The 27,924-nt window shown below is 42.3% G+C and overlaps 1 protein-coding gene across 3 annotated transcripts; it reads left to right on the top strand.

Annotated features, from left to right (window-relative positions):
* The first annotated feature begins 254 nt into the window (after positions 1 to 254).
* Positions 255 to 27,470, top strand: TMEM87A (transmembrane protein 87A). Of its 3 annotated transcripts, none has more exons than XM_083450398.1 (19): positions 255 to 469; positions 4,105 to 4,165; positions 6,099 to 6,196; positions 7,800 to 7,916; positions 8,723 to 8,812; positions 9,074 to 9,239; positions 10,877 to 10,938; positions 12,587 to 12,770; positions 13,194 to 13,293; positions 14,077 to 14,170; positions 15,681 to 15,766; positions 18,992 to 19,089; positions 20,709 to 20,767; positions 20,972 to 21,075; positions 21,926 to 21,999; positions 22,290 to 22,351; positions 22,978 to 23,033; positions 23,493 to 23,523; positions 25,097 to 27,470. In XM_083450398.1, the coding sequence occupies exons 1-19, from the start codon at positions 308 to 310 to the stop codon at positions 25,136 to 25,138; spliced, it is 1,746 nt and encodes a 581-aa protein (XP_083306524.1). In that variant the 5' UTR covers positions 255 to 307; the 3' UTR covers positions 25,139 to 27,470. The 3 variants fall into 3 exon arrangements, with proteins under 3 accessions (XP_083306524.1, XP_083306525.1, XP_083306526.1); XM_083450399.1 differs by having other exon boundaries at positions 15,681 to 15,752; positions 18,981 to 19,089; XM_083450400.1 differs by lacking the exon at positions 15,681 to 15,766 and adding an exon at positions 17,084 to 17,152 and having other exon boundaries at positions 18,981 to 19,089.
* The last annotated feature ends 454 nt before the right edge of the window (positions 27,471 to 27,924 follow it).

Below are 27,924 nucleotides of genomic sequence, written 5' to 3' on the forward strand. Positions count from 1 at the left end.
AAGACCATGCAGCCTATTCAAACAGAAATCAAACATTGCTTGGACTCTCTGCCTTCTCAGCTTGCTCTTTTTTCAGCTTCTACCTCACCTCACGTCCGAAGCATGACCGCGGCCATGACGTCACGCCGGTGACGTCCCCGTCCCCCGGTGACGACGAGAGGGCCGTGACGTGCGGTGCGCCGCCCGAGCCAATCCGGCGCGGCCCCATCACCCTCCCTGGCCGCTGAGCCTGGCGGGCCTGGGGGCGGAAGGGGCGGGGCGAGAGTGGCGGAGCGGGTTCTGCTCGTGACACTTCGCTGCGGAGGGGATGGCGGCGGGAGTGGCGTCGCTCTGCGGGATGCTGCAGCCTCTGTGGCGGCGCCGCCGCCGCTCAGGGCCGCCGCTGCTGCTTCTCCAGCTGCTGCTCGTTTGGCCGCCGGGCCCCGCTGCGGCCGGCCAGCTCTCCAAGTGGCGGCTGCCGGTGCCCATGGTGAGCCAGCAGGGCCCCTCTCGCCGCCTCCGTCCCGTGCGGCGGGCTGCACGGACGGGTCCCGGGAGAAAGAGGGCTGGCGGGGTGGTGGGGACCGGCCGCCCTGGGCGGTTCTGGCGGCTCAGTTTAGGACCCCGGCGAGCGAGCCTCCTGACCCGCGTCGCCAAGTTGCACGTGTGAGCAGCGTAACCCGGGGCTTCCCTCTGTTCCTGCGCGCTTGTCGCTGCTCCAGGTGCATCGAGGGCCGGGGGCCTTGCTGGCTTCTCGTTGCTGCTGCAAAGGCACTGCCAGCGCAGCATGACTGCGGGGAGTGCCGTTTGCCGATTTTACGCACCCGGGCAAGGGTTTGCTCTACTTCCTCGTTTTGAACACCACGTTTAATTCGATCTCAGACTCTGGCCTCCTAACCTGTGGTCCGTGTCTTGCAAAGGATGACCGTGAAGTAATAACCAGGAAGAGTAGCTCCCTGAGCAGGTGCAGAGTGCATTTTCCTCGTCACCTCATTCTTCGCTGCCTCCCCACCCCCCACGCACTGGGGGATAAAGAGATAATTGTTCCTGTGGTGCTGAAACGTTGCCAGGCCGAGATCTCAGCCCCAGACCAGGGTTTTCCAACAAAAATTGCACATTGATCACAAAGAATCGCCTGATGCTAGCTGCTAGGAAGGAATGGTTTAATACGGATAATTGGATCTGTCCAGAGTGGTGAACATGCATGGGTGCGCTGTTTGTACAAAAAGCGAGAGACGGTACAGGTGTTGTTTTTCAGAGATAATCTGTGCAAATAACTGCTCATATGAGCAGGCAGTGTAGGAGGAGCAATTCATGGAGAATCACAGTAGTTGTGTCTTGTACACAGAAGTAGCTGCTGTAATCTTATGTGTGTACCTGCTCCAGGGTTACATTGCTCACAAAAGAGGATCACTGTTCATTTGTGATGGAGGTAGTAACAGAAGCCAGGATCTCATCTTTTGCAACCTGAGTCCATGGCTGGAATATCATGTGGGGTTTTTTTTGGTAGTGATAATATGCTCTTTGTAGGATTCCCATCAATTTTATATTTATTTAATTTCCTCCACACCCACCAGAGAGTTTTGGTATGTGTGCAACACTCCTGTGAGGTAGGCTAGCTTGACACAATGGGTAATACTAGAATAGCTTTGTGGTTGGATTGGGATTTGAACATGGGTCTCCCATTTCACCACATTGGCACCATGTATCTATACATGTGCAGCCATTTTTTCCTTTATAGGCAGTCTTTAGTATCTGATGTACATTGTATGCATCACAGCCTTGAGCTGCTCAGATACTGACAAGTGTCTCTTTTAAATGACGCTGCCAAGTTGCCAAGTGCATTGTTTGCTAACTGATCCACATTTAAGGCAGTACACATGCAAAAATGTGAAAACCCACTGACATGAGAGTGTTGTCACAAGTTAAATGAACTGTGTCACCCTGTTGTCAAAATCAAACCCTTTATCCTACGAAGTAGAGTAACTCATGCTAACACCAGATAATTTATAATGATCAGACAAACACTGAAAAGAATTGTAACACTCCTGTTTCCTGTGATTTTTGCTTCTGGTTTATATGTGTGGCCAACTTATCTTCACTACTTGGCTGAACGTTAAAAGATGAAGGATTGGAATAGACCCAATGATTTCAAGACTAAGTCTGACTGAAATCTCAATGCTTTTATCTCCTGGTTATGAATACTCTGCGGTAACTTAGTACTGGATAAATTGTTGACTATAGCTCTGAAGAGATCTAAGGTATATGAATAATATGTGAATTAATTGACATGTCTGTGCCACTCTTCATCAGAATTGAGTGCAGGCAGTTTGCAAAAAAATATATATAATACAGTGGAATCCTACACATGTTTTCTTACAAGTTAATGCCACTGTTCAGTTGGACATATTCCCAAGTAAGTGGGTACATGGCTATTAGCATTTATGTGGTGTTTTTCCTCAGTGCTAAAAGCACTTGTCATACATCATCTTAAAAATGGAGCTGTACAGTTTTCTCCACATGACTAATAGAGACTGAGGAGATATATTTGGTGCTGGCCGGGACTGATGGGAATTGCAGTCTTAAATATCTGGAGAGTACCTGGTTGGCGAAGGCTGGCTTAAAGTATCAACTGATTTTGTGGATGAGTAAGATTTGAAATTAACACCTGATGCCTGCATGTTTCACCATCACCACCAACAAGAATTGATCAAAACGGATCACCTTCCTTACTTAGGAGTTTTTAACACATGCATGTTTGTAATGGTTCTAGGGGTTGCTCGTGCGTAAGCCGGTGCAAACACCTGGCTGGATTGCCTGAGTGAACCTTTTCTGTCCGGACAGCCACTCACCCGTGGCTGTCTCAATCGCTGGCAGAATCCGCCAGTGGGCGTTTCTTAAATTTCTTCCAGCAAAGAAGCTCTTTGACGCCTAGTCTTCTCCTACTCTCTCTGCGCGAAAGCCTTCTGCGCAAGGAGGGCGTAGGCAGCGGAGGACCCCTACTCTCCCCGCTGGTCCCCGGCAAGGGGTCATGGGACCGCCTCGCCGCTTCCCCCATCTGCCCCCCTTCTCCACTGGTGCTACACTGATTCTCTTTCCCAGAAGATGGGCTGCCTCTCCCAATCCCGGGACGCTCTCCGGAATCCCTCTGGATTTTGCTCTCTCCCTCCGGCACTGATGGCAGTTCCCTGACAATGTTCTTTGCTTGACAGCATCAAGTTATGACATGCTTGTGTGAATGAGCCTTCATAGATAAAATACCAGCATATCCTGATGGTGACGCATGTAAATATGAAAAATAAAGTAGTGTCACTTTAAATAACGGGGCCAAATTCAACTAACCTGTTGTGCTAGTAGAAGCAAGTGCAAGGACCCCTTCTAATGAAGCCGGGCTTTGCTCCTCCCCTCCATTTCTTCCCCTTGCATTTCCTCCAAATCCGCTGTGTAGGGTTGGGAGAATTCCCGGAATAGTGCACCATCTGGGAGGAGATGGGAGATAGTTCCATCTGGCAAGTATTAGCGCACTGTTGAATTCTACCCTATAATTCTTTGTGGAATTCATTTAGATGTGACCCATCAAGCACTGAGTAAACAAGTGGTACACAGCAATGTATGTACCAACTTGTGATGCCTCATCTGTCTATGTTTACTCAGAAACATAGTAATTAATGAATAAGTAATTTCTCATTTCAGTAGGAATTATTCCCAGACAAATGGGCAGGTGGCTGCAACTTTAGCACTTCCCATACCTGCCATTAATACAGCAACACATAAGAGTACAAATGTAATGTGTATACAGGAGTACTCGAGATCAGAGGTGGGGAACTCATGGCTCTCCAGATATTGGCCTCCATCTCCCATCAGCCTCAACCAGAACGACCAATGGCCAGAGGTGATGGGAGCTGTAGTCAGGAACCATCTGGAAACTACAGGTTCCCTTTTCCTGCTTTAGATCATGCTTTTTACAGAAACATATGAGTTTGACATTTTTGGGGTAATATAATATATTCTTATTTACCTAGTATTATTGCCAAGTAAAATATATACTAACTAAAGTTTTCTCATATCTATATGATGGCCTTCCATTCGAGCTTCTTCTGTTTGCTTCCTTTTTTTCCTCTATAGGAGAAGAATTTATTTCACTTTGGAAAGATTCTCTTCAGCAACACTACCATTTTCCTAAAATGTAAGTGCATTCATACTATAGCTTATTGTATAATATGGCAGGTATTTTGTAATAGTTGAACAAGGCCCTGTTGGCCTTCTTTTTAAGACATCTGAAGGCAACCCTGTATCGGGAAAATTTTAATGTCTAATGTTTTACCATTTTTAAAGGGCTGTAAGCCGCCCAGAGTGGCTGGGGAAACACAGCCAGATGGGCAGGGTATAATTATAATTATTATCTTTATGAAATTTTATCATCATACAAATCTCATAAATATTACAAAATCACATACAAATTAATACAATCACCAGAGTAATTCACATACACAGTCACACTGCACAAGAATAATTTAAATGCACAACCTACATTCACAGTCATTCGGCATTCACTCTCCTTATACCCACCAAATCACTCTACTCAATTCTCCTTTTAATGAAGCATTCAAACATTCAGCTAAGCAGTAATCATGTACCAAAAAATAAGTCTGCTAAAAACAAAATTGGCATGTAGAGCTTCCAAGCATTGCCCAAAATTTGTTTGCAAGGCTAATCAGTGTAATGTCCATGGACCATATAAAAAGGTAAAGGGACCACTGACCATAATGTCCAGTCGTGACCAACTCTGGAGTTGCGCCGCTTATCTTGCTTTATTGGCCAAGGGAGCCGGCGTACAGCTTCCGGGTCATGTGGCCAGCATGACTGAGCCATTTCTGGCGAACCAGAGCAGCGCACGGAAACGCCGTTTACTTTCCCGCCGGAGCGGTACCTATTTATCTACTTGCACTTTGACGTGCTTTCGAACTGCTAGATTGGCAGGAGCAGGGACTGAGTAACGGGAGCTCACCCCGTCACGGGGATTCGAACCGCCGGCCTTCTGATTAGCAAGTCCTAAGATCTGTGGTTTTACCCACAGCGCCACCCGTGTCCCTTGGACCATATACATATAATCTAACAATGACTCCCCCGGGTGATTGATTTGTTAAGTTGACTACATTGGTTGTGCATTCTAGAAGTTAAGCTTTGTTCAGCATTTTACTGCCTGTCCCTGTTATATAGATTTTATTTCTATTTCAAAAGGGCAGCGTGCATAAAAATGTCATATGTTTATTATAACTATTATAATTATTTAAATTTATATACCGCCCTATACCCACAAGTCTCAGGGTGGTTCACAGGATAAAATTACAATATAAAAGCACAGAATACATAATCCAAATAAAAACAGAAACAACTGAATACCCCCCCCCCAAGAAAAAGAAATCCTCACATTTTAAAAGGGCATTGGATGACAATCAACCAAAGGCCTAGTTAAAGATGTATAGTGTGTGATAGATTTTCTGGTCAGGCCACTTTTAAAAACACATAAAACACGTAAAAGGCACAATATAAAATGGCACGGCAGTGAACTGTAAAGCTCATTTGTTAGCCCTTTTCTTCTCTTGATACAAAGGGAGTCATTTGTTAGTGTGAGCTTGTGGCATTTCATGTTTTGTCCTGAAGGTTGCGTTCTTGGCATTAACTACCCTGTTTATCAGAGTTCACCATATGGTTAGATGTTTGGGATACAGCTCTCTCAATCTTCCTGCCTCACTGCAATGTAATAAGCTGAGGTTCCAAATTATGACAGGCTGCTGTGTCAGCAAAGCACTCCTTTGTATGGAAAGGATCTTGCCATGCTGGATTACTTGCGGTTAGTGCAAGTGCTGTGCTAGTCTATCATAGATGATATGGTATGTTGAGTCCAATATTTGGATTAAAAAGCATTATTGTTATAATTGTTTCCAGATTGCCTAAATAGGTAATATGTTATTCATAAAACAAAAAGAAGACTTGGGTTGTTAAGGGAAGCCCTCATAGTGGGGTTAATGAGATGCTATCAAGAACCTTTTAGTAATACAAAGAGAATATGATGCTTCCTGTGTTTCTTAAGTACCATACTTCTCTTATTTCTTTAGTTGAAGGCGAGGAAAGTGCATGCGATCCGTCTCAAGGCTACAATGTCAGCTGGTACTTGAGGTATTGTAACTGCTACAACGAGGTCTTCAATTTTGGGGTAAGGAATTGGCATAAGGAACGACTGAAGTCATGCAATCTGTTGCTTAAATTATGCAATCTGCAAATTATGCAGTACCAAATAACCCCAGCTGCTTTGATAGTTGAGCATAGTTCGTTAGCCACTGTTGCCCGAGTTAGAGCTGCGCTAACTTAATTGATTTATGTTCCACCACATCCTTACAGGTTCAGGATACAGTATTTGGCCTCTGTCTCCAACAAGTTCACAAACTAAATGTGAGGTTGGCTGTCTTGAGGGAACAAAAAGGGGCAAACGAAAAGTAATATTATTCAGGCCCATGAGCAGAGTTCTAGGGTACATGGCTAGGTCATTGCAAAGTCATTGGCCAGACACTTCGCATGTCCCTCCCACTTGGCTTTTAAAGAACAGGGGAGGCAGATCATCATTCATGTGGTTCTTGTTCCATGTGAGAAGGCTGAGCTTGCAAGTGTGCACTCCTACTGGGGGCTGGGAGAGTCTGGCACAGATGACAGTGTGACCTTAGTACAGTGGCACCTCGGGTTAAGAACTTAATTCATTCTGGAGGTCCGTTCTTAACCTGAGGTACCACTTTAGCTAATGGGGCCTCCTGCTGACGCCGTGCAATTTATGTTCTCATCCTGAAGCAAAGTACCTGAGGTACTATTTCTGGGTTAGCGGAGTCTGTAACCTGAAGCATATGTAACCTGAGGTACCACTGTAATGGGACCCAAGTTCAACCCTCCGATTCTCCCTCCACCTCGAATTTGGCCGGCCCTGCTGATTGGCCAGACTCCACTTCACCTGCCCTAGGAACTTCTCTCAGGAGGCGGGACTGACTCAACCAACTCCTCCTCCCTTGCTGGGACATCTGATAACAACCACAAAGCGGAAGCCTCTCTCATGTTGCTGCTTGAATTCTCCCCAGTAATGCCAAGGTTGCAAGTTCGAGCCCCGTATGGGACAGCTGCATATTCCTGCATTGCAGAGGGTTGAACAAGACGATCCTCAGGGTCCCTTCCAACATTATGATTCTGTGATTCTATTTTCCCTGCCCTGTATTTCATGGGAGGAGTTTACTACTTAAAGGGGGAACCTTCCTGGAAACTGTAGGTATAAAATCAGTTCCCTTTAACGGTGTCATGAAAGGAGCAAACTAAGCTGCCTTGATAGAAGACATTTTGACCGCTTAACCCAGTTTTATCTCCGCTGTCTGTAACTCCTTAGGGTCACAGGCCACAATGTCATTCCTTCAAAGTGTTGTAACAGCCCGCAGGCATAATTTCAGTATTTCTATTTTAATATTTTGCCTAACGCTCAACTGGATTTTTAAATTGCATTTTGATATGTATTGACCTTTCCCTTATGATTTTATGATTGTAATATGTGTGGCCCGCTTTGAGATTTTGTTTTTTAAAAGTTCTTTTCGTTTTAAAAATGAAAAATCAACCTGTCTTTTGCATCATCTGTTACTGCATCCTTTTATAATGGGGTGCCTGGCGTTGATGTTTTAGGTGAGATGCAGGGTTGGATATCTTTTCAGTTTCTTAGCTGCTTCTTGAGTTAACCCCTTGTTTTCACTGACCCTTCAGCCAGATAGAGTCATGCCATCTTGTCTTGACAGGATGAGCAGGCAGAAGTTTACGTTGGAAGTACTGTAGAAAACCGGCCCGGCTGGCCAGGATACTACGCCATGTCTTCGCACTATTTCCCCAACTGTTCTGAACTCTTCAGACCACAGGTAGGGTGGAAGGAGACAGGGTGGGGAAAATTGTTGGAGCTAAGGTTTTCTGGTGTCTTGAAGGTACACATATATCCATATTACTGGCCCTGAAAGAGCTTGTGGCATCATGCTGCCTATGCAAAAGGCCATGTGAATTACCAAGGGACAGAAACTCCCTGAAAGATGGGGTTATAAGGAGACTGGGCTCTGAGTGAAGTGTGATGTTTCTATTTATAGGTCCTATTTGGCCTGTATGATGGTTTGGGTGCATTTTATTTGCATTTTAATTATTTTTCTATTCTCTTTTTTACGTAAACTGCACTTGGAGCTTTTATTGAAGGGTGGTATAAAAAATGGCTATGACTAAGTAGGTAAAATGTTGCTGCATTGTTATAGAATGACACAATAAGGAGTTTTTTGGGTTAAGTAATTATATAGATATAGATATATAGTATATTTTCCCTTTTTCTTTTTTGAATTATATTATAAAATGTTAATATGTATTATATATTTAATTAAAAATGCTTCTTTTATTACTATTTTATTAGAGGGCGTACATTGGGACAATATACATTTTTAAAATCTAAAACTTCTGCGTACTTGAACTCAGTCCCCACATAGTTCTGTGTCATTGTAACACTAAGTAAAGAGTATTTTTGCTTATCTGAAATTCTAGCTATCCATTTTTTATTTCTTCTGGAACACACACAAGTATATAATGCTTTGCCAGTATGGTGGTTGTTTTTTGGGTGTGTGTGTCTTTCTTTCTGTATATATATATGTGTATATACATGCACATAAAGAATTTTTAATTTCTTTACTAGATTTTCTACAAAGAATTTGTTCACCCAGAACCCCTCTCAGGTGGAAAACAAGAGGATGGAGCAAACTATACTATCGTATCAGAGAATTCTGTAAGTATGAGAGAGGTGCTATATAATACAGGAGAGGATCACTTTTGTGTTAGATCGTTCTTGGTCCCTCTGCCTGGCTACTGGTTGGCTTGTGTGTGCTGCTGATAATGTTTGTGCTTGGCTTTCCCCCATTAAAACCACTAGGATTTGAACATGCCTAATGCTGATTTCATAGTGCACATGATAGATTTGTACAAACTGTGTGCTGATTTGTGGCTTAGATTAGATTGCACTCCTTTTCTTTTTCTTTTTTTCTCCCAGGCAATGAATGCTGTGATGAGAACCTGGCAAGATGGGCCTTATATCTTTATTGTGCAGATTGGAATTGTATCCTCAAAGGATGCCAATGTGAAAACTAAAAGAGCGACAAGTGATGAATTGCCAAAAGTTACAGCTTCCTCTGAGCCACAGGGAACACATTTTCACAGTGAGCCATGCGCAGTAGTTCATTGATGTTTGAAGTTTGTTCTAAATACTTAGACAACTCGCTGTTTGATCTCCAGGATTGTATCTGCGGCAAATTTTCAAAGCGAGCCTTGAGCTTGCTGCAGGTGTAGCCGTGGATGCCAACTGTTGTCGGACTGGATTCCAGAAGGGGAAGGAGGCAAGAGTTCATTGCTATTGTATACCAGGCCTTGGGCATTCAAGTGTAGTAATGGCTGCAGACACTTCAATTCTTGGAGTCTATTTGATACTTTCCCCCCCAGTTGGCGCTCCTTTTTCCTTAAGAGCAAGAGAGAGAAAATGGTAGCCCCATATTTAGCTAGCTAGCTAGATACAATGCTTTTCCCCCTAAAAAATGTTTAGGGGTACTCTCATTTCCCTACTCATATTGAAATACTGCCCCTCAATGAGGCCAAACTTTGATTCACAAAATGTTTAGGGGTATGTGTCCCTCTGCATCCCCTCCAGAAAAAAAGCACTGGATAGATGTTTAAAATCCCATGTATTTCTGGAATGTTGCCAATACATGGGGATTTCTTCATAAATTTTAGTAGAGAAAAAGGAGATGCTCAGACCACTCCTTGTTCTGCCATTAAAGGATGTGTATGCAGGCAGTAATCTGATTGTAGTTCTTCCTGTATTTGAATGAACGATCTGTTAAAGAAGCAGTTTGCCAGCTCTTTTACTACTAGCTTATGTGAGCATTAGAAGAGTAGAGGCTGTTACTTTCTTTCTCAGTGTACCATGATGAAAAATAAAAATAAAAAAAATACTTCCATAATTGCACTGTGGAGAGCAAAAGCAAGAAGAATTCTGGAATATCCTTACATGAATTCACTGAATAGAATCTTTGTGGTCACTGGTTGTTACTGCTACTATTAGTAAATTGTTGTGAGTTGCTGCTTTATGTTTTTAGTGGTTGTGTTGTCTCATATATTGCTTTGATTTTGTTTGATTTTGCTGTAAACCACCCTGTGGTCTCCTAAATAAATAAATCTTTAAAAAAATAATTGTAGAGCTGGAAAAGATGCAGAAAAAGTTAAGCACAATAATCTGGCAGCTGAAGCAACCACCCAATGGGAAAGGTTGCAGTGCTTAGTGCTTTTTAGTTTAGAAAGGGGGAAACGGTGAATAGGAAGGGACATTGTGCATTATAGGGAAAGCATGGATATATTTTTTTTCTTCCTCATAATATTAGAACCCAGGGCATCCAGTGAACAGTGAGAGATGAAGGGCAGGCAAAAAGAAGTACTCCCCCCCCGCTCCAAAAATAAATAGTTGAACTTTGGAATTCACTGCCACAGCATGTGATGATAGTTATTAACTTATATAGCTTTAAAATGGCAATTAGATGAATTCATGGAGGATAAAGCTATCAATGACTGCGATGGCTATGTTCTGCCTCCCAGGATTAGATGCAGAAAGCCGCTGGATATCTTCCGGTGGGGAACCAAAGTGGGAGAGGGCCTTCCCCTCCTCCTTGTGGGATTTCCAGAGGGATTTGGTTTGCTGCTGTGCAAAACGGGATGTGGGACTATATTGGCTCTTGGTCTGATCCAGCAGTCTCTTCTCATGGTCTTATGTATTCCTGATTCCCTCCTTGTGCTTGTTTTTTGGCAGTGATCGTGGAAGTGAAGGGTCCATATGAATACCTCTCCCTAGCAGATTATCCTCTCATGATCGTAAGTTAATGCCCGTGGTTTGTTTCAAGCACAAATAAGCTTTCATAAGTCTGGATGACAAGTGACCATTCTCAAGAAACTGGGGTGGGGGGTGTAGCTCTAGGCCTTAAGCCTAGCATCAGATGTCACTGTTACTGAACATTTTTTGAGTGTTGTCGGCACTGGACACTGTGCAGAACACAGAAGCGAAAGGGTCCCTACTTTAACAGCTTAGAGGCTGTTTCAGGTACACAGAAAAGTGGTAAGAGGTCAGAGACTGACAGTGAGTGATGGGAAAGCATAGTGGAGGAACAGGTAAGTGTGGGTTAGGATGGGTTGGGAAAACAGCTATGGCTGAGAAAACAGACACAGCTTGAGAAATGGAAAGTGAGTGGTATTCAACTAAATTTTACTCAGAGTAGACCCCTTGAAATTAAGGGACATCACTCAGTTAGGCTCATTGATTTTTATGGTTCTGCTCTGAGTAAATGTTAGTTGAATACCACCCAGTGTTGTTCATCCAAGTGCACTGATGAATAGTTCTTTGCAATAGTTCTTGCATGTAGTCTTTAATCGTCAATGTCCAATTCAGCTTTCAAGTCAGTCCTTCCCAGGGCACACTTGGACCTTTTAAAATGACATGGCAGTATGCAATATTTTTTTAAGACCCTTTCTCTGAAAGCAATCATGTAAGCATTTTCTTGCAATGTAGAAGCAGATTGGTATTGTCAGTACAGCAATTAATGCAGAAATTGAATTTCTCAGGTACAATTTTTTTTGCCTCTCACATGGTAAAATCGCTGTTGCTTGTTTTGTATTTATTTCTCTTCAGTGTGTTGATGCTTCCTCTATTAATGCCAGAGTGCTTTAATGTTGCCCTTTCTAGACAACTCTTGCTACCATGCAAGAGAACCATTGATCCTTCTTTTTGTGTAAATAAAATGGTATTGATCTTCTTTTTTCTGTGGGAAGGTGAAATCCTTTTGCTTCTGTCAGAGATGAGATGTTTCCTTGTAAAACCAGGAAAGTGGCTGAAAAGGATCTCATTAGGCCAGGGAAACAAAAGTTTATAGATACAGTCAAACCTTGGTTTTTGAACGCCTCAGCTGCTGAACATTTCGGAAGCTGAACGCCAAAAAACCCCGGAAGTGAATGCTTCCGTTTTCATGCATTTCTCAATTTTCCCCGTTGAACTTGCTAACATTTGATTCTCAGTTTTCGACGTTTTGGAGGTCAAACGGACTTCTGGAATGGATTGTGTTCGAAAACCGAGGTTCCACTGTACAGACCTAGGAGACAGAGTCAAGCTTAGCTAAATTCAGTGAAATCTTTATTAGGGCCCAGTGTTAGCATGTGGCATACAGGGAGAAGGGAGAGAGAAGATTAGCATTTGTAGCAACGCTACCAGTCGAGGGAGGCGCACAAGCAGCAGTAGTTTGTGGAGGACACATTCAAACCTTGTGCCAGCCTTGCCTTTATTCTTCTTGAATCTTAGTCCTAAAATATATTTGAGGGGGCAGTTCCCTCATGAACATTTTCACCTTCCACATACTTACTACTTAAACTGTGAAGACTTGTTAGATGAATAAATGCAGATAAGTAAACAGCTACAGAAATGCTGGTTGTAACTTGTTGAAACTGATACCCTTCTTTTGTCTCTGTTTCATAGTTTTTCATGGTGATGTGCATTGTGTATGTGTTGTTTGGAGTTCTGTGGCTTGCGTGGTCAGCCTGCTACTGGCGAGACCTCCTGAGGATCCAGTTCTGGATTGGTGCAGTTATCTTACTGGGAATGTTAGAGAAAGCTGTTTTCTACGCGGAATTCCAGAACATCCGCTACAAAGGAGAATCTGGTATGTGGGAATAACATTGTTAAATATTTCTGGATTATTTGAATGGATTATTTGAAACCATTGATCCATTAACAATTTTATTTTTAGTGACAGAGTAGAAACATACAAATCTTCATCTCTTGTCACTATCTGTAGCTGATATCTGTCAGTTTAGCTTTTGTGGAGGGAGCAGTGTTTATTTGATGAAGACAGCTAGATTATCAGTCATGGGAACATAAATCTTATTTCTGAAGTGGTTTTGCATCCCGAGCCATCCTTTATGTGTGGATTAGTTAATGGGTATTATTCTAAATACATTTACTTCAGAGCTTTGTGGGCATGCTTCCAAATAAGTGTGCTCAGGATTTCAGCCATTGTGTAGATATATCTCTTACCTGCGTATTGTGTACTGTGTGTTTTATCCTGTGCATTCTTTGTTCACAGTCCAAGGGGCATTGATACTGGCTGAGCTGCTCTCAGCACTGAAGCGCTCACTCGCTCGAACTCTTGTGATTATAGTGAGCCTGGGATACGGCATCGTCAAGTGAGTACTAGTGTTGGGCAAGCAGCAAAGTCCTCACCCCGAAAATCAGTTAGTCTCCTCGATCATTGGGATCAAACTCCCGAGTGTCCCTCAAGGGTGCGGGTCCTCCATTTGACTTCTAATGCTGGAAATTCCCAATGCCAGGCCTCCTCAGCCTGCTACCGCTCTCCCTCTTCTAAAGCCCAGACCCCAGATCTTGGGGAAGGGGGGCTGGTCTGTAGGAGGTGAAGGAGGACTCCTCCAGTGATGTTGGGAGGAGGCTCAGAAGGAAAAGATGTACTCTTTCCCCATTGAGGATGATGGGACTGAACCACAAGTGGAATTGAGGTGAATGGTCCGTTCAAGGTGGGCTGTGCCCACCTCATTCTGCTTGCTGGAAGTTGTGCGCTCCTCCTTTGAATGCTCACCCTGTTTGTAGTGAATTCTAGCTTGTCTGAAATTTCATACATTTTGAATCTGTGTTGTCATAGGAGTTAGATGCAGTTCACGTCTAGTTGACCAATTTTGATGGAAAACAGTTAATGCAGCAGTATGAATAAAACTGGCTAGGACTTGCTCTTGGGTGTGTTTCACATCCAAATCTGATATCAGCAGTACTAGGATAATGGAGGTGATTTGCAGCTGATATTATTGCTCTTTTATAATCCAGAGTTCCTGGTTAGACCAGTTACCTAGATGTGAAAATGACATTGGAGATGACCTAGATGATATGACTGATGTAATCTGTACAGCAGATATATGTCTTCCCATTGTTATTCATTTCTCCCTTTATTCTCATTTCAGACCTCGCCTTGGAGTTACTCTTCACAAAGTAGTTGTGGCTGGAGCTCTCTATTTATTATTTTCTGGCATGGAAGGTGTCCTTAGAGTCACAGGGGTTAGTAATCACTTGCTGCAATTTCATACCTCTCATATACAGACCTTCGCTTCCTACTAGGCAAGGCTGTATATACGCAGGTTCCACTTACTGAACACAATGCATTCCGTGGAACCCGTTGGTTAGGCACACGTTCACGTAATGAGTCCACAATTTCCACTATTTACTATGGAAATATTTCTAATGTGGGATTTGTGAGATCTCTCCCCCCCCCCCCGTGGTTTTTTCTTGAAATGGCTGCAGTTAATCAGCAAAAAGAGAGACAAAGGAAAAAACAGATTTGTCCAATTTCTCCTGCTCCCTGATTTGTTTTATCTCGCTTCCACACCCATCCGTCTGTGGTTTCTGCCCCAAAGTGGCTACTGCTGAACAGAAAAGCACAAACAAACTAGGAAGTAAGGAAGTTGACTGTTCGGATGTCTGAATCTGCGGAGTATATTTATTTACATGCTGATAAGTGAATTTTTGGGTAGCGGGTATGCAGTTAGCGGGACCTGCGTATAATAGGTAATAAGGGATGTTTGAATTTTATTGAATGAGCCTTTTTACTGTGTATCTGGTCTACACTCTTTCCACTAAAACATGTTTAAAAAGAGGCTGTTTGCCCCTTATCTAACTGTACTGTAATGTACTGTAAAGGCTTGTGCAGATTAATATTGACTTCATTTTTGTCTTTTGTGACTCAACCCTGCTTTGTTCCTATTATATCTGTTGCTTTGTGTGTGTGTGTGTGTGCGTGCGCGCGCGCGCACACACACACACATTCAAAAGATAAATTTCACTGACAGTTCTTCCTCACTTTCATTTGGTTTGCATTTCTTCATTGCTATATGTTGTGCAGCTGTGTAATGTTACAGCCCCGTGTGCAGAAAGGTGATTATGCCTCTAATACAGGAACCTTGAAAAGACCAGCTAACCAGCTGTGAATACATTGTGTAGATAATTCAGATCTGTGTCATGTGGAATAAAGTAGAGATAGTGTGCATTCTTAGCTGCAGTAAAATTAGAAAAGGAAGTTCCTTCTTTTTTCAGTGGATTTTAGCAGGTGATTATGGTATAAGGTGGTATTCAACTAAGTCATAGAGTGGGCCCATTGAAATCATACTCTGGGTGTGATTTAGTCAGATATCCTCCATAGGTTATATTACCTGTTTCTAAAAATGTAGCAATATGTTACTGGAAATATTTTTGGCAATCAGGAAGTATAACATTTTTGAAATGTTTTCCCTGAGTTGGGTTTTGAATAATAATAACATGAAGAGGAGTTTTACATAAATCATGCACAAGTCAGTGATAGCAAATAGAGCTGTGAAGTCACATGGCTTTGACTATCCTTTGAAGAACATTTGCCCCTGGGTGACCTGTTGTCCCGTGCTTGATAGAGGTCAACTGTAGCAGCCATTGTTCCTCAGTTCTGTGCTGGGCCCTGTTTTGCAGGAGTGGTTCATCTTTTAATCATGCATTTATCATGTATTTCAGTAAACTGATTCTCTTTTTGGTACTTTTCCAGTCTTTCCATGGTGTTACAGCTGTGGTAGCTAACTTCGGGCTGTCTATCATTGACTCCTGTATTATTTATTGGATATCCTTTCAGAAGTGCCGTAGTACGGTTTGCATTTATGAACAATGTCAGTATAAATCCTGGATGTTTGGTGATTGAGAAAATATGTTGTACGAAGAGGTATGGGAAGAAGTGAACAGCTAGTTAAATCACCCTTGTATCATTCCTTCCTAAAGCTTTCCTAGTTTGTTTTTAGAGCTCAGCAGTGAGTAAGCCACCTTATGAATGAACTGCAACATTTGCCAGAGCTATGAGCAATAAGCAGATCGTCCAACCACAGAAATTTCAGCATCGGTGGGGTGTAAATCTCAACGGTGTACTGAAATTCCATTGATTTTGATGAGATTAATACTCCTTTTCTTCCCTTTGATTGTGTGTGCTGTAAATGTTACGGTTTATGGCTGGGTGTGTATTTTGCGCTATGTGAGTTCTTGTAAAACCAGGGCAATCTCCCCTCACTGCTGCTTGATGGAATGGTTCTTGCTGGGTGTCAGAAATATGCAGCTTTCAATAGATCAATAGTTTCCCTGTCAGGCAGAATGGTTGGACAGTACAGTGGTGCCTCGCAAGACGAAATTAATTCGTTCCGCGAGTCTCTTCGTCTAGCGGTTTTTTCGTCTTGCGAAGCAACCCTATTAGCGGCTTAGCGGATTAGCGCTGTTAGCGGTTTAGCGGCTATTAGCGGCTATTAAAGGCTTAAGGGATTAGCAGATTAGCTGCTAAAAGGCTATTAGCGGCTTAGCGGCTTAGAAAAAGGGGGTGGGGAGCGGGGAAAAAACTCCAGACTCGCAAGACATTTTCATCTTGCGAAGCAAGCCCATAGGGAAATTCGTCCTACGAAGCGCATTGAAAAACGGAAAACCCTTTCGTCTAGCGGGTTTTCCGTCTTGCGAGGCATTCGTCTTGCGGGGCACCACTGTACTCTGGTCCATCAATGGAGCCTTAAACTCCCGGTGCGGTTTTGGATCTAGAAAATATCTTAATGCTGTGAATCTGAGGGATCAGGACTTGTATCTTTCAGCTTTTCTGCAGCATTTTTTTTAATTGGCTTAATACTAATCTCTTTTTTCTTTGAACAAAGGAAATACATATTTGGTGTTCTACATTAATATAATAACTGGCAATAATAATAATAATAATTTATTTACACCCCACCCATCTGGTTGGGTTTCCCCTGCCACTCTGGGGAACTGCATGCTTGGGGTTGCAGTCCTTTACACGCATCCCTGGGAGTAAATCCCACCGAACTCAGTTGGACCTCTGAGTAGACATGCTTAGGACTGCGCTGAAAGTCTTGAATCTTGCTTCCAGTCGGCCTTGGTCTCAATGCCTTTTTCTCTTTGTCTCTCTAGGCACAGAATGATCTTGCCTCCTTGGCTTTTATTCCACTGGCTTTCCTAGATACTGCCCTCTGTTGGTGGATATCCTTCTTCACTGGCTTATTTCAAGGACTGCTATTTCTTTGGAGTTGGGTTTTCATGGTGGGTGGTATCTATTGCAAGTGTTCTGCCCGATTCTGTTGTTGCTTTATTTTCCTTCACAGACAAAATTTCTTTAAGGTGGTCATCCTAACTACACTTCCATGGGGAAAACCTCCATTGAATTCAATGTAGTTTTCTACCGAGTCAGAATGCTTAACGCCACACTCACAGCCTGCTGACTCAAGAACATGGTGAAAGATGTACTTTTACAGCTAACATGGCAGATCTGATAGATGGTTGCCAGTTTTGGAGTTGACCTTGGTGCAGTGATGTCACTGGCTTCTGATTCCTGAGGTGATTCCTTCACATTTCTGTAGCGGGAAGAGCTATCTCTACTGAAAACATTGCGTGGATAGGCGGAGTACCCCAAATCTTGGGCGGCCCCGTGTGGAATAACGACTCAAGATAACGTGCTATGGGATTAAAATTGGCCACAACTTTATTATGTTTCAGATGTGGGTAGACCTTGGCTCAGGCATTGGGCGTTTATCCCTCCCAGTCCCCCACCAGGGATCTGGGGAACATTAGGGTTATCCAGTGTGTGGGGGGGATGGGCTGGCTCTGGAGAACATATGTTCAAGCAGAGCGAGCCTGTCCCCGTTACACCGGGGAGAGCAATGACAACCTCTAGGCGTACAGCCAAAGCCTCCCCTCAAACAACCCCTTTAACGGGGAACCCTGGTATCACCGCCGCAAAGAGGAGGGGCGCGTGGGTCACTGCTGCACGCCCTCTCCCATTTAGGGAAGATAGACTAAAGGATGCCGCCCAAGGCCTGATACTGCCAAAGTTGTGACGTTTTGCTACGGGAAAGGCAAACCTGCCAATGCATGAGAATTCCTTTCTGGCCCTTCAACAGCGACCCTGACATAGCAGCGCACACGTACCTGTGGAGAAAAGGTTAACCTGCAAAAGAAGTCTTAACTGAGGGTGGGTAGGGTGGGAAAAGCTCTGGAGCCAACTGAGATTCCCAGGTAAGATGCTCCCACTAATGTTTGGGCAGGTGGTCCCTCATTCCTACCTGGCCTGATCACCTTGGCAACGCCTCCTCAGGCGGGATTGGGCAACTGGCTGAGGTAGGCGGAGACCTCCAGGTATCCCACCTGGGGAAGGCGAAGCCAAGCATGTGCTAATGGTGCTGCACAGGGTCCAGGGGCTGTGCACGACTATGCCAAGGGCGCCCCCCATTTAATGTGGGGAGCGGTCATTATGTGCTGGCTATCCTTCACAAGTTGGATAACTAAAGTGGGCAGAGTTGTTCCTTATCTGCAATTACATAGCTCTTCCTGATGCAGCCTCATGTTCTCCTGCAGCCCTTATGTGGACACCACTGAGCGTTGTGTTCCAATGTGAGTGCTTAACACTGGAGATGTATTGTTTGAAAACAAGTCACTACATTGATGCCCTGGCATCATAGAGGGTCCCCACACCATCGCTGCATATTCTGTCTGTGTGGGTGGGCTTATATGCCTTTTTAAAGTGAGAAACCTTTGAGGATCACCATACCAAAGCATTTTTTATAGCCTTATGTGAGGACCACAATATTTGAGTCACTGCTGAGTGTAAGTGGTAATTGAAACACAGTGTTGGAATAATGGGTGTCTGATTTGTATAAGTTCATTCTTTATTTTAATAGGCTATCATTGCTTCGGGGTTCGTAAGCTTCAGGGTCAGTTTGATATGTTAGTATTTCTGTGTATATTGCATCGAATACCTTTAGTAATTGGGCTATGCCTGTTGTCCAGCTTGATTTTTCTTGACTTACCATACATATTCATCAGTCTGACTCAGACAATGAAGTTGTTAAAACTTAGGAGGAATGTTGTGAAGCTCTCTCTCTACCGACACTTCACCAACACTCTAATTTTGGCAATAGCAGGTGAGCTTTAGAAATACTTCCTTCCAAAATGTTTTACAGGACCTTTTTGAGCCAGATGTTATTTGAGATATCTACCACTCCATTGTTCATTCTGTCATGTCTGTGTTATAGTTTGCCCTCAGTTCACTGCCTGTACCCTAAATAGAAAGTGCAGAGAGCTGTTCGACAGTGGTGCGGACTCCCTTGGAAAGTGGTGGACTCTCAGAGGTTTTAAATCAGGGGTTTAAATTCATGACCATTTGTCATGAATGCTTTAGTTGAGAGTTCTCATTGCAGGGGTGATCCTCGGGGTCACTTTCTACAATTCTATGATTCTATTAAATAAAAGGGGATGCCTGAAAACAAATAAAATTTCTGATTTCATGACTTGTTGGCCGTGTTTGGACACAACGCTGAGTCATTAGCTAAGGTTAAATAAATCACATTGTGCATGAGCATTCCTGATTTGTTCTTCCTCAAGTGGGGGGAAAAACATGAAGTGGCTGGCTTAGTGTTATGTCTGAACTAGGACTTGCGGCTTGTTTCTCTCCAGGAAAACTGCGATCTGAAATTAAAGTTTGTTTTTGGCTTCCTGGTCATGGCTTGTTTCTCAGTGTTGCCTGCAAACCTGTGTTTGTTTGTATTTTGTTTCTTCCAAGCAAACCCAAACTTTGGATACAATGCCAAGCCAGCCATTCCTCACCCCAACAGGCCTACTGAACTTACTATCAAGTTGCCAGAGCAGAATTTTCATTCCCCTGTTTTTTATTTTCATTTTCAAGGTTTTGCTCTTACTATACAAAGTCCTTAAGAGCTTGGGATCAGTTAAGTAAGCCCCATATATGCTTTCTTATCATTCCACATTGGTTAGAAGTTGATCTTTCAGCAAGGCAGCCCCTGTGTTTTGGAAGTCCCTGCCTATTAACATCAGGCAGCTGCTCTCACTACATTGCTCTAGACACCTGCTGGAAAGGCTATCTAGATATGTAATTCTAAGTCTGCTTACAGATGTAGACTTTGCCTGGATAAATATCACAATATTTGGAATGAGTTTATACAAAATGTAGTAGGCTGATAATATTTACATACTGTAAGTGATAGGATAATAATATCCAATTTATAAAATAATTTATAGGTTAGAGTATTTTTTGTATATATTCGTATAATATTTTTCTCCCCTTTACACATTTTTGTGCCTTTTCTTTTTCTTTGTGTCTCTTTATTTCTTTATAGTTGAAAACCTTTCAATAAAATATTAGTATAAAAATAGGTATATAATTCTGCATTGCATTTAAATTTTGCTAGCTTTATTTGTGTATTATTGATAGTAATTTTATATTGTTTTACATAAAATGCTTAGAGATTAGCCTAGATCCAGCAGTTTAGAATTCTTTCTGAATAAATATTTTTAGACAGATTTTAGATACAGAACAAATGCTCAAAGGGGCTTTTACTGCACAAAGAAATGTGCCAACTGATGACCACAAGCCCAATAACACACATTGCTGCTTGACACGATCCCCATAGTTATAGATGATTTAAAAGCAAATAACCTAAAATGTCTTAATCTTAAAAGAGGAGTTCTGCAGTTCATTTGCAGTTTCTAATATTTCACCAAATGTGTGTGTTTATCTCTTTAGCATCTGTTGTTTTTATTATCTGGACCACTATGAAATTCAGGCTGGTAGACTGTCAGTCGGTAAGTGTGATGTGACTTTTCCCCTACCCCAAACTGCTATGGAGAGTATGCTTTTGTTTCATAAGCTGGTGGCTAAGGATTGTGACTGAATTTAATTCAAACTCTGTGCCTTGCTTCTCCTTGAAAATGTTGGCATTTCTCTCTCTCTTTTTTTAAGTGGTCTTTCCTTCCTGGGTGTGTATCTTACCTATCTTTTAATAACAGGATTGGCGGGAGCTGTGGGTGGATGACGCCATCTGGCGACTTTTGTTTTCAATGATTCTTTTCGCCATCATGGTTCTTTGGAGGCCGTCTGCCAACAATCAGAGGTATAACATTACCTTTTATTTTTTATTATTGAAAACAATAACACCATAACAGTCATGTCCTATAGATCAGTTGATCCACAGCAGTCCTCGCCAACCTGGTTCCTGGCACTGATGGGAGTTGTAGCCCAACAACATGGTGAAGACTGATTCAAAGCAGCCATCTTGTCCTGTCTGACTACAGTGGAACCTTGAGTTGTTGACGTAATCCGCCCCAGAAGCATTCAGAAATGCTGCGTCTGCGCACGTCCGCAGCGTGATTTAGTGCTTCTGCGCATGCGCGAGCGGCGAAACCTGGAAATAACCTGTTCCGGTACTTCCAGGTTTCCGCAGGACGCAACTTGAAAAGATGTAACCTGAAGCGGACGCAACATGTATTTCTGGTATCCAGTAACTTTCAGATGTAAAACATGTAACCGTTACACATGATAATAACACGGGTCGTGGTATAGTCTCTTGGGCTTGCTGTTCAGAAGCTTGGTGGTTCGAATCCCGACAATGGGTTGAGCTCCTGTACAACCTAGCAGTTTGAAAGCACACCAGTGCAAGTAGATAAAGAGGTACCGCTGTGGCAGGAAGGTAAACAGCGTTTCCATGCGCTCTTGCTTCTGCCATGGTGTTCCATTGCACTAGAAGCAGTTTAGTCATGCTGGCCACATGGCCCGGAAAGCTGTCTGCAGGCTCCCTCGGCCTGAAAGTGAGATGAGCACCTCAACCCCATAGTCGCCTTTGACTGGACTTAACCGTCCAGGGGTCCTTTACCTTTACCTTAATAAAGAAAGAAGTCTGTGAAAAATGTGTGTGTGTTTGTATTTCGGTGTGTGTGCTTTATTAATTTTTTTCTTTCTAAAAGGTTTGCTTTTTCACCATTGTCTGAGGAAGAGGAGGAAGATGAACAGAAGGAGCCAATGCTGAAAGAAAGCTTTGGTAAGAAGAAAATCTTCTGCTATATAAATGCAGTTTTAATTCCAGTGGCCACCCTGATAACAGTGCCCTGCTTCCCTCTCCCGGGAATTGCTTCCCAACAAGCCTATCTCCAGTGCACTTACCTGAAGCCATTTAACTGGGTTCTATATTCCTTCCCCCTCTGAGCGTGGCAAAGAAATAAGATGTTGGGGACTTCTGTTATAGATTCACATTAAAACAATAATAAACTTGAATCATAATCCAGGTGGCACTGTTGAATGAGCTTTATTTCTTTCTGGTATCCTACACAGAGGGAATGAAAATGAGGAATTCAAAACAAGAGTCAAATGGAAACCCTAAAGCCAGCAAAGCAGTAAGTTTGATTCTCTCATAGCTAGTGTTGGAGGTGGTGGTGGTGGAACTTAGAAGTAAATTATTTTAAGATGCTTGACTAGGTGATAAGATGTTCCTAGGAATCTGCCCATACTTCATATGACACAATTGGTGCCCAGTGTTGGCTTTAGGTGTGATCCCCAGAACATAACTGTATACAGGCCTACTGTATATGAATTATCTATTGTAGCCATATTAACTAACTATTTTAGAATTAAAGAAGGAAGGGAATGTGTGTGTTTTTAAATTGAAAATGGCTCTTGAGCACTGGAAAAACAAGGGATTTTGGATATTACATGTTTCTTTAATTGCCCTTTAAAAGGAAATTTTTTGATAGTTTTCAGCTTAGTTTTTTCAAATCTTTTTGTAAACGATAGATTTTCTTTTTATTTAAGATGTCGTAAATTATTTATATCCTCCTCCACAAAAAATAAGCGGAAGAGACAAAGGAATGTCAAATATAGTTAATCACTTTTCCATAGGGAAAATTTACACAACATATTTTTGGTGGTTTCATAGCAAAATGTTATGTAATGTTATTTTTAAGTAGAATAACCATTTCTGAAACACATGTCCTCTTTTTTTTAAAAAAATAAAAAAATCTAGCAGGAAGATGATTTGAAATGGGTGGAAGAGAATGTTCCTTCTTCGGTGACGGACGTGTAAGTACATGTAATTTGACTTATAGTTGTAGTAAATATACTGGAAGCAAGATGAATGAAAACAGTAATAATTTTCTCGAATATTGGTAATGTTGCCAGTTGCATCCTAGAACTGGCGTGGACTTGTTCTGGTTTCTGCTTGTGGGGTGCCAGCGAGCAGTCCCTAATACAGACTCCAAATCCAACTTGTGACCTGTTGCTCCTTGTTGCTGCAGCCCATGAAAGTCCCTATCGGTCTGCGTTAGGGACAGGGACTATTGCCAATTGCATTTATTGTGCTTTCTTTTATACTGTGCTGTAAATCTTCATTTGGTAAAATGTACTTTCTGCTCTAAATCTTGGAAAACTACATGCATTTCACGCTAGCACTATTGTGATAAATTCCCAGTGATAATGTTTCTTGTCAGTACTGTGCCTGTTGTTAAAGTTCTTTTTTTCTTTTCATTTTTCTCAATCCAGTGCTCTCCCGGCGCTTCTGGATTCTGATGAGGTCAGTAAACAAACCTTCAGCAGCAATTTAAGTCTTGTGACACAACAGGGGAGTCATGAGCCCAAGAATTAAGGAAATGATTTTGGCCTCTCAAAACAGAAATACTCTATCCGTTCTAGTCAGTGCATCAAGGAACTAATAAAAGCAAAACGGAAGCACTGTTAAGTACAGATCAGAGCTTTTATATGACGCAAGTACTTTGGAACTTTTAACCATCTGATTTTTTATTTTGTATGATTTGCTACATGGAGCCACTGCTTTTTTGACAGTGCACTTAAAGCATTTGATGGCAGGGCTGTGGTGCAGTACTGGAGCACGTGCTTTGCATACAAAATTAGATTCAAATTAGGTAGGGCTAGCTACCTTCAGTTGCTACCAGTCAGTGTGGACATTACTGAGTTACATGAACCCAGTGGTCTGACTTTAAGGCAGGTTCCTGTGTTCTGTTTCACACTTTTAATTGCCCTTTAAAACGGCTTGCCATTTAATAGACACGACACAAAAGAAAAAAGGGACGTTGATGGATGAGGACAATAAACAAAATTCAGGTTGCAAAATTCAGGATACCAAACCTGATCGTTTCCATCTCCGCTCATGAGAGCTGTATCAGTTTTGAATTGTTAATTTGTGGCTTCAACTTCGCTGTTAGCCGCTTTGAGTTTTTCAGGGGGGCAGGATAGCTATGTTTTAAATGAATGAATGAATGAATGCAGTTACGCATAGTTAAAGTTTGATTGAGAAGGAGGAGTAAAATGGAGTGAAGCTTTGTGGGCTTTTGAAGAGACTTGAAAGACTAGAAAAATGATTTCACTGAGGAATTCTGGTTGTGCTCTAGGCGTATGGAGTAGAAAGGTGAAATGGAGAATATCCTTTAAGAACAAACAACCTTTAGGCAGCTAAGTGTGGTAGAGTTTGTTGACTGAAGGTCATGGGAAGGAGTACATTGGGATATTAGGACAGATTGGGTGGAACAAGTTTACAGAGCTGTAAGGGCAAGGACAAGGGGTTTGTGTAGGCAGTAAAAGGAACAGGAAGCCATTGCTGGGATTTGAGGAGGGATGAGAGATGAATGCTGCAAATTCAGCAGACAAATTCTGAGCATTACAATATGCATTCCAAGCCCATAGATAAGCATTCAGAGTGTGTTTCAGGAAAACACATTTTCTGTTCAATCTCTGACCCTAGACATGTATGACTACCGTTTGCATACACTGTGATTTCATTTTCATTTTCAGTATGGTAAAGTTCCTTGCAGTGTGACTTCTATCCATTATTTTTTGTGCCAAATAGTTCTTCTGGGCGTGCTCCTATCGGATATTTTCCAAGCTTTCAGTCAATCTTTAGGGCATGTAACAGTTTTCACTTATTGCTCAAAAGAATGTTCATCACATGAATACAAAAGTCACATGATGTTCACTTAACCGTGCCTAAAAGGAATTAGTTCTAAGTATAACTCCTGTTGTAGAAGAAGCATTTGCTTTGTGTTTTGATCTTTGGATAGTACACTAATGTTAACATTTTTTTAAAAAAAGAAATGTGAAACCTCATTGTGACCCTTATATTAATATTGCAGGAAAGAATGATCACACATTTTGAAAGATCTAAAATGGAATGAATGAGGACAGTTTGCTTGACAAGGCTTCCTGCTGTTGAAGAAAGGAAGAAACGTTTTTCTCCCATGGAATGCTGCATTCTTCTGATATGTTCTGTGACGTTCACCTTTGGACATTGTTCTCAGAGGAAAGAACATTTTGCTTGGATCACTGTGGAAGGAATCACACACATGTTGATACACCTAGGAAAATGTTTGAATTTGCATTGCTGCTGCAAGTGTGGGTTTTAAGCCATTTAAACGTCTTTATTGCAGCACGTCTTTACTTTTTAAACATTATAGTCAAGCTAAATCTAAAACTGTTTTAACAACTGCCTGAGGAATGGTTAATTCAATATTACAGCTAAATCCCTCATGTTTTAACCACAGTGGGAAGAGGGGAAGAGTGATTGATGGTTTCCCCAAACCAGCACAGGTGTTTCAGAGGCAAAGGCAAGCTCAAGCTTATAGACAGGTACCAGCGATAGCTCAGTAAGATGCTACAAATATTTTAAAAACTCTGTATCCAGCATCTGGGACAGTGTGTGTAGGATTGAATCCCCCCCGCCCAGTAAAGGACTGGTACCCATGAGAGATGCCAGAATCAATCATCTGTAAATGAGCCTTGCCCACAGTAGTGTGCATGCAGCAAACTGCTGTGTGCAGCAATCTATGGATCAGGGTCAGTGCCTTGCATTTTTATTGGATGTAGCAGCTTCTGACTGAAGATTCTGGTACCTGGCTGGTGAAAAGGAGAAAGTTTTAGAATGAGAACTCCTCGTTATGGGAAACAGTTAACACATCACGAGGGAAGGAGGTATTTGGGGAAATGTATGATTCCTAATATTTTTGGCAAGATCAAGTGCAATTTTATTCACTCTACTGTGTAGGCAAGATGGTCTCTTTTAAGTTTTGCATACGTAGATGCAGTGATCGCTTACGTGTTTGGTACATATCTCGTTGCTGGCAATGGGGTGTGAGCATGAGCAGTTAACTATTCAAATCAGAGCAGAGTGCAATTTAAATAATTTTTAAAAAAACAACCCTCAGCACTTATTCACTGACCTTGACCAGCCCCATGCCTTTAGCCTGTGCTTCTAATATTGTTGCATTGGAGCATATTCCATAGACTCACAAATGCACTTGTGTTGGAGTCAACCTCCCCATACATATTGACTCTCTAAATCAGGCCTGTTCAGGCTGTGACCCACCAAGTCCATTGCAGCCCATAACTGTGTTTGTGGCTTGTCAAATGCTTGACAACCTTCCTTCCTGTTTTTGCAGCTCTAGATAGACAGCAGAACCAGTTGGGGTGTGTTAGGCCACAAGTTGTGCAGTCCTATACTAAAAGTTTATGTCAGACTAACCTGTCCTAGATGTTCACATATTCTACACAGAACTGTGACTTCAGATAGCAGCTTGTTCCTGTTGCTCTTCTCAAATAACTCCTGAATAGACCTGGTGTCTGCACTACATATCCTTGCCAGCTTCCACGTCCCCCAGTACCTGTCCTGGGATTATTGAGCCACAATGTAGCATCCTTCTGATGCAGTGTAGGAAAGTTAAAGTGGTGGCTCATAGCCACCTGCCATTGCTTCCAAGTAAATCCATGTCTGGGGGCCCAGGGCCCACCTGAGAGCACCTCCAAACCTGAATCTGGCCCTAAATACACATTCATATACCATATCCAACACTTTGTCAATTTATAAAGTTCCTAATAGTCCAGTCCCTGGCGCCAGAAGCATCCTATTATACTTCCAGTAACTCCAAACATTCTGCTACAATTATTCTCATCTAGTCGCCTTTCAGTTAGTTGTTCCTTGTCCCACCTTCCTTCCTACTATGATCTTTAATAAAGAGCCACCTCTGACAACACGCTTTTATAATTAAATGTATTTGAAAATTCAAGTACCTCACAGGATTTTGTAAAAGAGATTCTCAGAAAATTAAGCCTGTCACCGAGATGTTAAAAGTCCTATAAAGGGTGCAAATTGTTTATAACAACAACATTCTCCTGCAATAATTTATGCAAATATGCTCTTTTGGGATGTTTCTGTTCTGGGTGTCTTGTGGGAGGGAAGGATTTTTTGGGTATATTTTTCAAATGTTAGTGCCAAAATTTGGGCTTCATTGCTGGCTTTTGACACTTTCAGCCCTCTAGCAGCAGAACCTGGAATTAGGGTTTCACATTAAATGTGGCATTGTTTGGATTTTGCTTTCCAGAGGCGTTTTAGCTGTACTTATGTATAAGTGGTTTGGTAATTGGTTTTCCTGTAACTTACAGGCACTCTTTCATTTGATTCAATCTGAGTTGCAGATTTCTGTTCTGTATAATAAAATCCTTTTTTTTCTTAAATTCAGTTTTTAAGTGTAGCTTTCTGACCTTTAACCTTGACTTCTTATACTTGTTTGCTAAATGAGGGCTATAAAGTATGATGACTGGGCACTGTATTTTTGCAGAAGCACAGTCTCCTTTATGAACATAGCAGTTCATAAAGCACATATGGGCCTGCTTTCAGCTTCCTGTCTTTGGGAAGTTCAGCTTGTGGAACTTGTTATATCTTACACATCAAAACAGGTTTTTCCCCCAGGGCAGCCTCTCAGTTTTTGGCATCAGAACTGCAATATGTTCCTTGTATATGCAAATGGCTGCCTTATCATAATTGTTCCATAAGCCAGCCACTGACACAGGGGGTTCCAGGTTCAAGCTTTGACATCTCCAGTTGATGAATCCAGGTATTAGGATGGGGAATACTCTTCCATGAAATGCCTTGGAGATATGAAATGCCTTGGAGATATGCAACCAGTCT

This window comes from Podarcis tiliguerta (assembly GCF_965153285.1).
Source record: "Podarcis tiliguerta genome assembly, chromosome: 1".
Classification (NCBI taxonomy): domain Eukaryota; kingdom Metazoa; phylum Chordata; class Lepidosauria; order Squamata; family Lacertidae; genus Podarcis; species Podarcis tiliguerta.